Source organism: Notechis scutatus, chromosome 5 (assembly GCF_049901735.1).
Source record: "Notechis scutatus isolate UNSWTSFEM ecotype Mainland chromosome 5, rNotScu1.2, whole genome shotgun sequence".
Classification (NCBI taxonomy): Eukaryota; Metazoa; Chordata; class Lepidosauria; order Squamata; family Elapidae; genus Notechis; species Notechis scutatus.
In genome coordinates, this window is record NC_142013.1 from 26,444,066 (window position 1) to 26,458,592 (window position 14,527).

The 14,527-nt window shown below is 35.5% G+C and overlaps 1 protein-coding gene across 1 annotated transcript in view; it reads left to right on the top strand.

The window, feature by feature from the left end:
• ARHGAP31 (Rho GTPase activating protein 31) overlaps positions 1–14,527 on the top strand; it is a 120,666-nt gene extending 106,139 nt beyond the window's left edge. The window contains exons 10-12 of the mRNA XM_026681881.2: positions 914–1,534; positions 4,891–5,171; positions 8,746–14,527. Of these exons, the coding sequence (XP_026537666.2) occupies positions 914–1,534; positions 4,891–5,171; positions 8,746–11,145 (3,302 nt within the window). The 3' untranslated portion in view covers positions 11,146–14,527. The remainder of the gene's footprint in view (positions 1–913; positions 1,535–4,890; positions 5,172–8,745) is intronic.

The window sequence follows — 14,527 nt, forward strand, 5'->3', positions numbered from 1 at the left end:
ATTACTGAATATCACCATTTCCAAAGAGACAGTAGATGGAATCCATGACTGGGATACAGAATACAGATTTGCAGATGCCAAAGCAGGTCATGATGACTGTTTTTGAAATTATAATTGTAAAGTGGGAAGTGCTTAGAAATAAATTCAACCAGTGGACTGAAAGAAAATTGAATCATGTCTAACAAGCATTAAATCATTAAATCTTTTTAAATCAGCCTGAGTTGTTACTACTCTCAGTGAAGTATTTACCATAGGATTACAGCATTTGTGGGGTGGCACAAGTGATAACCACGCATCATAATTTTACAATGCAAATTTTGTCACTTGTGTTTGATACCTTGATGCAATTATGAAAGGCCAGAATTTGCATCATGATATTGCAACACATTTTCATCATTTTTCCTCATCATGGTGTGTACCAGGTACTGACACAAAAGACGTTCTGAACATTGGCTTTTGCTGGGCCATTATAAAGACGAAACAGATTTTTGAAGGGAATATTAACCTGCGTGCTCTAGAAGAAACAGAAAATACAATTTAAAAGTTCTATCTGGCCAAGTATTCAAACTAATCTAAGATGAATAACCATGGGTTATAGTCTTCAAATAACATCTAGATCTCCATTTTGATCCCAAGGTTCTGCCATGTTCTGTGATATTAATTTTACTCCAAAGGAGAAAAATAGCATCAATCTCTCCTTTATTAGTATCAATCTACCATTATTTTTTTCCTTTAATGCCCCTTTAGATTCTTCCTTCCCCTCTCCATAAATATGACGGGATCACAGCATCAGTAGATATGTGCCTGTGTCCCTTAAAGATTAAAACAAAAAACAAACAAACAATAAATAAACAACGTATAATCCAGGCCAAAAAAAGATCGACCAGCTTTATTTTCTTCCTTCCTTCCTTAGGAGAGGATGAAAAAGGTCATTTCAAGCGCACAATCGTGACCGGAGGGTTTTTTGTTCCAGTGATGAAACAACGAGTGGGGGGACCTAGCAGCTCATTTGACCTCAACAAGCAAGACGCAGAGTGGGATCTCAAAGGTGCCATGAAAGGAGCGGAGGGAGGAGCAGAGGACAATGAAGAGAATCATAGTCCACGGCCAACCCAAATGAAACCCCTTCCTGAGCAACTGAAGGTATTCCGCCCCACTGAAGACCCTGAGAATGAACAAACTTCCCCAAAGATGTGCCGTATGTTCTACACTTCAAATGATGGGACATCCAATTTGGGATTCCATGGGACCCTATTTCCTCTGGAAGCCTCTCCCCGTCACCAACATAAAGCCTTGAATATCTCAGAACCCTTTGCTGTCTCGGTGCCCCTTCGAGTGTCTGCAGTCATCAGTATTAACAGTACACCTTGTCGGATGCCTGTTAAAGACAAATCAGCTTTCTCTGGCCTTCAAGAATCTTCTTTTCTGGGAAAAGAAAGTGCTATCTCTTCAGTCCCTGAAGGTGACAACCATGACCAGTTAGAGCATGTCACAGTCAAGGAAGAAAAGAAGACTGAGTCCAAATCCATAACAGGTAAGCTTAGAATAAGGATGGAGGTTCCAGGTGTTGAACAGCTTATGTCTATCCATGGCAAATGATCAAAAGAATGAGATTTGCAACCAAACAATATTTGGAAACAGTTGTGCACCCTGACTTAGAAAAAGCAGTAGTAATTTGTTCACAACAGAGACCCCCAACATGGTTAATAGTGAATATTTGAAATATTGAGAGCATGTAATGGATATTCTTGAAGAATATTTGCCACATGTGTTTCTTCACAACATTGCTTTTTTGGTGAGAGCATGCAATTGAAAAGTGCCAGTTTACCTGAATACCTATTGCTCTCTCTGTCTGCCCATTCTTTTTTTCTTTTTGCCAGTGAAGAAAGAAAAGCTTAGCTATATTATAGTGGTTTAAAAAAAACTAAAATTGGAAAAAGAAAAGCTAATTAACAGAAAAATACAATCCTTATAATTATCAATAGCAATTTAAAATTGATATAATCCTTCAAGCTTGTTAAATCACAAAGCAACACATTGTGACATCTCATTTTTATAATGTAGAACCCACCCACCCCCAAATAATAGATATCTTATATCCTGGCTCTGTTCTTTAAAATTAGAAAAGTAAGTGTTTTTTTTTCCCAGTTACATAAAATTGTTAAAAATATCCTGTGGAACAGAGTGCCTTTAGGAACACATGGGTGACTTTCTATTGGAGATCCCAGAGCCTGAGGATGTTATGAAAACCTTGCCTGCAGTGATACAGCTGGGGTGATCTTTTTATTTAGTTATTAAAGGAACAAAAGGGAAGTCTTAGTGGTAGGCTGAAATTAACTGTCAGACAAGTTATTACATGTACTTGGAAGAACAAAAGCAAGTTTTAGAAAGGATCAATTGAGGCAGGAAAGCACTTGGCAAGGCATAGCTTAGACTTCCTCAATTGCTTTCCTCTCTAAATCTCTTTTCATTAAAAATATAATAAAAAAAAAACAGAGTTCAGTATTTTATATACCTATTTTATATACCTAGATTTCATCTTAAATCAAATTATTGCACTATCCTGAACATCTAGAGCAGATGCTGGAAACACAGTGCCAGGGCATCTATTACATTCTAAAATATCTATACTGGTTCCCAAAATAAATGAAATTATATTTTTGAATAATTAAATGGCCAGTTTTCAGAGATTCTGGTATGAGATCTCATTCAATTCTAGACTTCTTTTCTAAATGTCACAAGAAGCCAACATGAGATTGCAAAGATAATGATCTCATAAAAATTTAGGCATTAAAATATTTCGGCCATAACTGAAGTTCTTATGATAGCATTTACAGCTTGAAACCACTGAAAACTCCATATATTTAGAGATGTTGGGATATGAAGGATCATGCTAAATAATATACTCTATATATGTAAAAGAACCCAGATTCACTAGTCTATGTGCCACTTCCAGATAGAGATGGTAATAATTATATATCTTTCAAAAAAACTTTCATCTTTCCGTCAGTGTGAAAACTTTGGAGGAGCAAGAATAATTATTGGCAAAATGTAGCTAGTTTCACATAATCTGTAAACTATTAGATTAAGGGCATATTTGTATATACTATAGAGAAGAAACTATGATTTACTACATATAACTATGCTGCCAAACACACTTAGAGGGTATTGTTCATCTCACAGCTGTATAACAGTTCAGGCAGTTGACTTCAAACTGTCAGTCCTTAAGATAAACTCAAATTCAGAAGTGCATAAAAATTAAGATGGCTTCCATTCATAACCAGGATAAAAAATCATTTTCATTTTAAAAGCCAGACATCTCTCTCTCTCTCTCTCTCTCTCTCACACACACACACACACACACACACACGTGTGTGTGTGTGTGTGTGTGTGTGTGTGTATCAGTGGTGGGATTCATTTTTTTTTACTACCGGTTCTGTGGGCGTGGCATATAAAAAAATAACACAAACTAATAAAGAACAGAAACAGTCAAGAAATCAAAAAGAAAAAAGCAACAGTACAGAAACAATAAAAAATAGAAGATTCCAATTTATTTGCATCAAATAGCAATACAATTGCAAAATTTACCCTTGTTCTATTATTACAAAACAGCTCACTTTTTTCTATATTCAGGGTTTTCTCTAGTAATCAAAATCACAATTCATAAGTACATTTTTTTTCTGTTTCTCTTAGTGAAATTTCAGATTTCTGAAGTCCATAATAGAAACCCTACTACTCACTGATTAACATGTCATTGCTGAAATATACAAACTTTTTCTGAAAATATGAGATGGTAGAAGAACAAAGTAAAAGAATGTATAATAAAATGAGTTTAAAAATTGGCTATAAGGTACAGATGAACTAATGGGAAAATATATGGTTGAAAGGACTGAAATTTACATTACATTCTAATCTTACACATCACTTTTTATAAAATGATGTAACATTTATATTTGTCAACAGAGAAAGGATCTAGAATATATAAAGGTTTTTCAAACCTTAGTTGGAAATGTGAACAACAAGAAGGGACATTTTATCATGTTTGGTGGATATGTAAGAAAGCCAAAACATTTTCAAATACATGGATGAATTCAGAAGATTTAAAAGGTTGAAGTACAACTGAAATCAGAAACTTTTCTTTTGGGAACTAATGGATAAGCAGCTGGAAAAAAAGTTGTGGAACTTTGTTTTTATATATGACAATTGCAATGAGATTATTTGTACTCAAAAAGTAGAAATGTTTGATACACGCTATAATGGAGAAGTGATTGGTGAATATTATGGAACTAGTGGAGATAGCTACATTCATCCTTTTGATTAGAGAAAAAAACTATGTCTACATTTTGGTTGACTAGAAGCCCCTAAGGACTTTTTGAGACAGCAAAAGAGACAGCAATGAGAGCTTTCTATAGCAATAGCACTTAGACTTATATACCACTTCACAGTGCTTTTACAGCCCTCTCTAAGCAGTTTACAGAGTCAGCATATTGCCCCCAACAATCTGGGTCCTCATTTTACCCACCTTGGAAGGATGGAAGGCTGAGTCAACCTTGAGCCTGGTGAGATTCGATCTGCCAAATTGCAGGCAGCCGGCAGCCGGCAGCCGGCAGCCGGCAGCCAGCAGAAGTAGCCTGCAGTACTGCACTCTAACCACTGCGCCACCATGGCTCTATAGCTTTCAGCCTAGATAGGACTGCCCAGCAGTTTGAAGCTGCCATCTCAATATGATGCCTTTCAAAAACACCAGAACTATTGTCATGTGCATATCATATTGTCATATGATTTAGAATAACTTGACCTTTTAATTATAAGATTTCTTCATTTTCTTTTGATTGTTTTGTTTTCTTCTTTAAGATTTGTATATATGCTTTTTATTTATTTTTTATATAGATTCTACTATTGAGAAAATAGCCATTATTAGAGAGCTGGAGTCTGTAAGTATTCCTCAAGCAACAGTCAACACTCAGGAGACAAAGAGTGATGGCAACAACTGCAGCCAACCTTTAAAAGATAAGCTCCCCATGGAACAGAACCCACTGGTTATGATCCTTGCAAGTCAGCAGCTGACAGAGAAAGCTAGTCAAGACCAATTTGGAATTAAGGACATGTCAGAGCAAGTTTGCTGGCCAGCAGAGCTATCAACAGAAGATAAATCACATCTAAAAAAATTGGTAAGAAAGAGTATTGAAAGTCTTCTTTGGACATTATGTTGTTTGACCGTTTGCTATTTTATGAAATAGGCACCAACTATTCTTTCCTCAAGTACCATTCTTGATACATTCTGTAATAATGGACATTTTTACACAGTGTATTCCAGATTTAAACGTCTCCCAAACTGAATCAGGATGATTTGGACATAATAAATATGTAAATCAGAGCAGAATTCATTCAAAGTCAATTGATTTGATTCTGAACTATCTCTGACTTTCACTAATGATTGTGAGTTTCATACATTTACAAATACACTGCAATGTCTAAGAATGGATCCAAAGATAATCTAAAAAAGTTTCCACAAAAACCAAACAAAGCAGTCATGTTATTCAGAAAATTTTCAGGTTGCATGGATAGGCACATCTCTATTCCATGTGTAACTTTCTTCACGTTGGTTTAATTTTCATCTCAGAAAGGTAAATAAAATTTCTGAAAAAGGGCATTTAGTTCCACAAATAATTAAATTAGTCATTAGAGTGTCTTCCATATTACTGGTTGTTTTTTTTTACAAGAGCCTGAACCTTTTTTAAAAATAATTGAACTGCCTTCCTCTTCTAATAAATGTCAACAAATTTTAATCCAATTAGTTGAATATTAAAAAAAAACCCACTACAGCTGTATCTTCATTTTTAGTAATAGCCAAAAGGATTCAAATTTCAGATCTCAAATTCAATTCAGTCCCCAAAAAGAATTGAGTCATTCTAAATAAACTAAACTAAAGCTATTTGGGGAAAAAAATCCAAGTTCTTTTTCACTCATCACTTACTAATAACTCCCAGTCTTACTTCCTTTGAGTCAAAAAACCCACAAATCTTTTTCCCCTTCTCCTTTGTCATTGTCAAATGTTAAAGTCCAATAATGCTGATCCCAAATGTATCGATGGAAAAGTAAAATTGGGATCAGAACTATCACTTTGGCGTGATGCTCAGGGTGATATTAATCTGATTTACAGGAATTTTTCCAATTTTGCAAATAAATTTATCACTACGAAACAACTAATTCATTCTATTTTCTCTGAATTGGATTTCTTTTGGGACTCTTTTCAAGATTATTTGGAAACTTCAGTTAAATTAAATAGAACTGCAACATTGGACTGCCTAGCATAAACCCTTGATTCCATTACATTGACTTTAGGTTCATTTCCAGGTTTAAGTCCCAAGCTTTCAAACTGATTTTTAAAGCATTGAATGGCTTGAAAATATATATTTTCAATGAAGAACCTTACCCAATGTGTCTGTCAGCTTCCAAATTTGTCATCCAGGATTTTGGCCAAGCTGAGTGAGCTTGGTTAGCTACAAAGGAAAGGCCTTTTCTCTCTCTCTCCAGAGGCACAAATGACACACCCCCCCACTTAATTTACTATCAAAGTAAAAACATTCCTCTTTATTAAAAATGTAAAAATATCAATAATGTATATAATTTGTGTATTTATATATTTATATCTAGTGTAAAATATCTATAACTTGCAGTAAGTGAGCCCTTTTAATTGAGCTACTTATTAATTGTATCCTGCTTCCTAATTTTACATTTTTAATAACAGTATAATCTGTCATGAAAATGCTAAGTTAGTGAGTGAATTTGAAGTAAAATCAATAATTGAAAAACTTTATATTAATCAACATTCATAGCTGATTTTCAGATATTTATACTTGCCCTGAATTCTTCAGCCTATTGACCCCTTTCATGAAGCTTCAGATTGCTCATTGATCTCCAAACATGCATTATATGAAAATAATTTAATAAATACTACTTTATCGAATAGTACTATGAATAATAACAACAATGAAAATGGATAGTCCCAACCACCCGGGAGGAGTGGGTTAATATTCACCACTTTGAGGAACCCTGGCCTAACAGTTTTGTTTTTTTCTCTCCTTCAAGTCAGCATTGACCCTTGGCAAGATTTCCGCAGTGACTTGCCATTGCCTTCTTCCTAGGACTAAGAGAGAGTGATTGGCCCTTAGCTGGCTTTGTATCCCTAATGCAGGATTAGAATTGGTGGCCTCCCAATTTCTAACCTTGTGTCTTACTACTACACTGATCTGGCTGTTTGACCTAACACTAGACTGAAATTATCCGGTTGGGAAGCTATGCTAGTTGGTATATTTCTGCGTTTGCCATAGTGTGATCCGTCCAAGAAAGCCCAGTAATAAAACGTTGCAAAATAGTGTTCCTATTCATAGATCATCTGCAAACTACTCCATTTTATTTCCCTGATCATTATTGGCATGATAACAGATAGTCAAGATTATGCACACATAGAAAATGTTTAGTCCTAGTTGGCCTGTTTCAAATTCCACTCCCTTTAAAAGTTTTTCTTTTCCTAAGGTTTGGATTTTTATTATTCTCCATGGAAAATAATCATCCTCAAAACTCAGCATTTGGCAAATTTTTTATAATGGTCAAATGGCAAATGCATGAAGTGAAAAATAGCTTGGGATAAATACCCATTCTTTTCACAATATTATACTGCATACTCCTCCACTGAAGTGAAATGCAGGAAGAAACATGATTGATAAAAGGCAACATTTATTTTAACTACTAATTATTATCATTAAATATAATTATGGGAGAACTAGTTTGGTCTACTGACTCAGAGACCAGGCTAAAAACGATGAAAGTCAGATCAGTGACTTTGGGCCAGTCCTTTCTCTGAACCCACAATGTCAACCTCAGGTGACAACTGAGTCAATTTTTGTTGCAACCAGTGGATCAACACTCAGTTGAATTGAATAAAACTAGACCATGCACTTGTGGAAAAATGCTAGAAAGGAACTATGAAGATGGCAATCAATATAAGCAGTTTTAAAGGGGAATAGCTAATTCATGGTGCTATCAGTAGTTATCTGTAATTACTACTTTTGTTGGCAGCATATTGTTTCTAGAAGCTCTTAAAGTACCCAGCTGCTAGAGACCTACAGTTGAAAATGGTTGTCTTCCTGCTGTCATATCTGTGAGCTTCTGGATGCATCAGTTAGGTTACTTGTGACACAGAATGCTGGAATAAAAGGATTGTTGAATTGTTCAAAAAAGTCTCATTTATATGTTCTTAGCCTATTTCTAATTTCATACTTATCAAATTAGAACTATGTTAGGGTGTCACATTTTGGCATTATAATTGTCAGTCTTGATTTTCCCATTGACTTTGAGGGAGGGCCAGTTATGGAGTTTCAGATGGTATAAATCCAAATCCACTATAAAATAGTATAGTTGATTGAAATAGTTTATTATTTTATTCCCACTGTATCATAGTTTTCAAATATGCGCCTCATTTTTAACATTTGGTTTCCAACAAAGCAGGATGGAAAAATAGCAAGATTTCTGTCTTCAGTGAAGAAAAATTTTATTTTAGCATTATTTATTTAATAGAATTTGAACGTATATGGTTTTTAATGGACGATCTGGAAGAACTTTTCATTCTTTCAATAGAATATATGTTTAGCTGTTATACTAAAACTTTTATGTAGTTGATTTTAAAAAGGGCCACAACTTATAAAAAGGAGTTATGTAATCTAGATGGTTTCTCTTTTTCAGGTGGTTGATGATCATTCCAGCACCGTGTGGCACGATATTCAACAAGAGCTGAAAATTGTTGAATCTGAGGAGGAGTTTTCCTGTACTGGAAGTTCTCTAAAGACAGAAGAACAACAACAACAGGAGTTTAAACCAAGTCTTACATCTATTGCTTCAGAAGCAAAGAGTTTAGTGTGTAGTTCTCTTCTGCTACCAACCCACTCCAAAGAGGAAAACCTAATCGGAGATCCATTGGCTATATCTGACATTCTTTCCAAAGAATCAAAAGATGTACAACTTTGCACCTCTGAGCCATTCAGAAAGCAGAGTAGTATTTCCTTCACTTCAGTGAAGCTGCAAAATATTCCATGTTCAAAAAATTGCCTACAAGATGATAACACAAAAAATGACCCCCCATTTCAATCCTCAAACTGGAAGTTTCCAACAGAACTAAAAGAAAATGCAGCTTTTTCAACAGACAAGCCATCATATTCCAAAGAAAATAATTTAGATCAGCCAGAATGTGAAAGTAAGAATTGGCTTCTTCAAAAGGAGAAAAAAGTTGAAACAACAACCCAATTGGAAAAAAACAGTGACACATATTCAGAGAGAGATCTAGCCAATTTGAAGATTCACTGTGGAATTGAAGTCCCATGGGTCAAAGAGGGCAGAATGAATGATCAAAACTCTTTTAATCAACAGGAGGAAGATACATGGAGTAACCATGTACATAGTTTAGAATTGCTAGAGCCATGGGAAGATCATCAGTGGGTTACCAGTCCCCTTCATTCTCCTACCTTGAAAGAAACTCAAGGGAAAGCACTTCAGGAGTTTCAGCCACAGAATCAAAGAATTGCCCAAAGCCATTTCAAGAAACCATGTTTCAGTCGTAGCTTTTCCTTAGACAGTAAAGAATTTTTGAAAGCTCACTGGGCTATAGAAATACCTTTAGCTAATGCAAATGAGGAACAATTTTGTGGTGACCTAGAACAAGGAATGAAGGAATATTCACCAGGACAGTGGAAAGAAAGTCTTCAGAAAGCTGAAGCCTGGCTGAAGTGTTTAAAGGAAACTTCAAACTCACATGAAACAAACATGAAATATCTAAGTCATGAAGCAGGCTTTGCGGCAATGGACTTGCCTTCTAGTCTTAAAGGATTGCCTAGTGTTGCCTGTAAAGCATTGGCTAAGAAGGAACTGCCTAAAGATGAAAAAAATCAAGAAAACATTAAGCTAGATTCCCCTTTGTCACAAATTAATACTGAGGTCAGTTTATTAAATTCAAACTGCACAGGAAAGCAGGCAACTAATATTCAACAGAATGACAGACCTGGAGTTCTTCTTACGAAAGGACCATGTTGTACTAAAGAGCTGCAGATCAATAAAGAAGACATTCCATGTAAAGGAAAGCCAAGGCCCTCTTCTCTCAATCTGGATTCTGTCCTTCCACTCACCAACCATTTTAATTTTGACAACTTGTCTTTCTCCTCCTCACCCAGGCACTTTCTTTGCGGGCAGAAAGAAGCTAAGTCTAGTGATTCTGCACCATCCCTTCCTGTTGCTTGTCCAAGTGAAAATAAAGCTGACCTTTGGGGATCACACTTTGATCCTCAAGACTTAGACTTAGAATACATAATGATGGCTCATGCTACCACTGGTCGTCGTAATTCTGCCCCTGTAAGTGTTTCAGCAGTAAGAACATCTTTCATGGTTAAGATGTGTCAGGCTCGAGCTGTGCCAGTAATTCCACCAAAGATTCAATATACCCAAGTTCCCCAGCCTTTGCAGGCACAAAACCCCAACTGCAGAATCTCACTGGAATCAGAGAATAAAGAAACAGAAGTCAAGAAAAGTCTAATCAAGCCAATTCAAAATGCTCAGGGTCAGATGCAACTTCCAAAGAGTCCACCACTCGATGGAATGGGAAAAGAAAACAACAGTACACTCACTTTGGATTCAGTTGCAACTAGAAAAGCTGAATCATCTTTTTCCAATCATAATACTACTCAGGATGCACCAGTTCTTCGCCGAAAGAGAACCTCTGAAGGAGAAACTACTGGAGATACTCCACAATCCTCAAAAATGGAAAGGCCATCTGGGGTTTCAAAGCCTTCTTATAGATCTAGACCAGGAAGACCTCAGAGCCTTATTCTATTTAGTCCTCCCTTTCCTATCATGGACCATCCCTCCTCTGCAGACTCTAGAGTATTGTTATCTCCAATAAGAAGCCCTGCACAGACCCCTTCTCCAAGTCCAATTTTGAATGATTTATTAGGGGCAGCCCCAGAGGGTGTCACTCTTCGTAACAAGATGACTATTCCAAAGAATGGCCAAAGACTAGAGACATCTACAAGTTGCTTTTACCAACCACAGAGGAGGTCTGTAATTCTGGATGGAAGAAGCAGGCGTCAGATAGAATAAGGTCTTTCAATATCTCTTCCCTGGTGGATGAGACGTATTGGTAACACTGAGAACTATGAATATGATGCTATTTTTGCTAAATGCTTATTACTAAAACAGTAATTGTTGATTTCAACAATCCTTAATTTTATACTTTGTCCAATTTAATAGATGACCTATCCCATAGGTGAAAGCAACATTTTACTGCAAGGAAAGGCAGGGGTAAAAGTTGTCTAGAAATGTATTCCTTTATAAGACACTGTCATGCTTCTGCTTCCCACCAATGGACACAAGTAATCTCAGCTAATATTCCTTTCCGTGATGTTGCTTATTGTCTTTCTATAATGTTGAAATGCTAAGTATTAGAGATTTCAGTCTAAGTACATATTCAAAACATCAGACCTGCTCCATGCATCTATATTTAGACCTACAAGGAGCATTGTCAAAAGAATAATGTACACACTGGGCACTCAAATAAGTGGTGAGAAGAAAGGATGATGTGTTTGAGTGAAACCTATTTTGATAAGCTATTATTATTAAAAAACACCAATTATATCTTACATTTCTCTAAATGGTTGATGTATTTTAATACTGATTATAGCCATACAATATAAAATATCTGCTCTGTCAATGATTGGAAGAGTTAGCGATGTAATAGTAGGGATTGAACCTGAGGTGGTATTCAGCAGGTTCTAACCAGTTCTGGAGAATCGGTAGCGGAAATTTTGAGTAGTTTGGAGAACCAGCAAATACCACCTTTGACTGCAGATTTTACAGTATCCTTCCCCTGCCATTATAAATCCCACCAAGCCACACCCACAGAACCAGTAGTAAAAAAAATTAGAATTCCATCACTGGATTGAACCCATTCCAGATAATATTCATCTCCTCCAAAAGCACTAATTTTCTATCTTTGTACCAGTGTCAATTTTGATAGTTGCTAAATGAAGTGATAGGACAGTCATAATAAGCTTCAATCCATTTATTAGAACATTATAGTGTACTAATGTTTATTGAAGACATTATAATATGATTTTCTCTACACCAGTCCCAGTGTGGCTACTTTGCAAATGAGATTGAATTTAAGTTGCTACTCAACTTGCATCAATAAGTGGCACAAAGTAAATTTCAATTAGCAAATATATTCCAGCCCAAATGTCTGATTGCAAGTTATTAAATCAGAATTGAGGGCCTGAAGATCTGTCAAGAATGACTTACATGTGTTAGATTTTGTTTTCTCATTGACTCTCAATATCATAGTCTAGAACTACATTTTCACAAAACACAGTTGAACTAGAGCTAGGACAAAAAACATGTAGACAAATGACATTGTTGTGAATGTTGGTATACTTATAAGATACTGAAATGGCATGTATTGTAATTTTACTAATACTTATTTTGATACATGTACTTCTTTCTAGAATTCCAACTTTTATTTTGAGAATATGTTGCTTCACATAACAAAATGTGCACCTCTTACTTATGGAATCTATTATAAATCCCTGTTTTTTACTTTTCAATAAAATTTAAGTAAGGAAGTTTGAAATAATAGTGAAAGAGAATTGGCACTTTTAAAACATTGTGGTTCTCTGTTTATAACAGAGTAATGGGTGACACTGTCTTAATTTGCACATTGTTATTAACAAAACAACTGATTTTAATTGAAGATAATTTAATTGAAGAGAAATTCAGCTATTTAATTGAAGAGAAGTTCAGCTAAAGACAATTGGAATATTATGGATTTTTAAGATTCATTTTGAGAAAAAATCAGTTTCTCCATTTTGGGAAACATGTAACAAGAGGTTCTGCCTTTTGCATCCTTGAATTTGGTCAAAGTTTGGTATGCTGCTTATAAGAGTTGGGAAAGAAGGGAAAGAAAAAATAATGCCCAAGGACAGAAGGAAGGGGACTGTAGGCTGTCATTCATGGTGGAAGAAAGAATAGGTTAATGGAGTGAAGTAGAGTGTTGAATTAGAAGGAAAGCTGTTAGTACATTATACCATATCTGAGATAGCAAAAATAATTTACTTGCTCATTGAATTGTATCTAAAAAGAAAGAGAGGTTTGCAGTAGTTATCTGTGGGATGGTTTGTTCTTTTGCTTAAGTAATGCCTAGGATTTGCTTCAAGCAAGGTATATTGACTGCTTTCCTAGTGACAGATATATTTTCTAAAAGTGTGCTATAGAAATATATTAAAATACAGTATAATTAAGACCTAAGAAGCTGTCTGTAAACAGCAGTGCATCTCTGAATCTTGGACTAAGCCAGTGTTTAGAAATTAGGCTTGGTTGTAAACTCCTCTTGTGTAGCTTTCCCACACTTTTGATAGAGAAAGATCATTGATTGCTGTGACCGCTAACTGTGGAGTCTGTTCTTCCTGATTTCTTTTCCTACAATTGTTCTTAATATCAACACAGGACCTTACCAACTATTGCTAAGCTTATCTGAAACAGATCTCACTCAAAAAAAGTAAATCTTCTAATTATTGCATGGCAATGGTCACTGGGGTGATGGTGGTAAAGAATTGTTTTATGAGATGAGAGGTAGGAAGGTGCCTGTACATCACTTTGCAACCTTAGCACTGTTTTGCTTCAATTTCTTTTCAATTTCAATTCTTGGGTTTACACCCACACACAATTTCAGTTGAGATTGAGGAAATCATGGGCAAATCTTTAAAATGGATGGGATTCTTCTTCTATTGGCCTAACTTTGAGGGGTTTGGGGGCGGAGGAAAAGGTGATGGCTGCACTTGGTTTTTCAATGGCATGCTGAGAACAACACTCCAGAAGTTAGATCAAGGATAAAATAAACTAAAATTGATTTCATTTCATTCAAAAGTGACCTTGGTTAATGTTTCTTTTACATGTATTAAATGTAAAAATGTTCCTATGCATTTTATAGTTTTCTTCCTCCTTTCATAATAATAATTACAACTTGTTGGCAACTTTTGAAGGAACACATCCACCATAGTCAAAGCATTGTATGTCTGTAAGGTCTCAAGCTGTGCATCTTTCCTGTATATGAAAAATGCTCTATGCCATGTTAAATTGCTTATAACATTTTAACTGCAATTCTTTAAAATACAAGTATACTTTTTTCAAGATTTGTTTCTCATAATTTTATTAAAATAAAACCAATTTAAGTTGAGGATAAATCCTGTTCCTTCCTGTCCCTTCTCCTCCCTGAAGAAATTATGAATCAGTTATTCCTATTGCTTTCCATTTGAGAGGGGGAAACCAAGTCCATTAATGTGAGCTTTGTATGAATGTGTTGGATTTCATTTAATCATCATGATGAGTATTGTTTTCATGGAGTGCTGCTCCTCTATTTTAGTGCTTTCGTCACTTGGAAATTTAGCCAAGTCTCAACCATGAGATTAAACTGGAGTTTTTATTTAAAAAA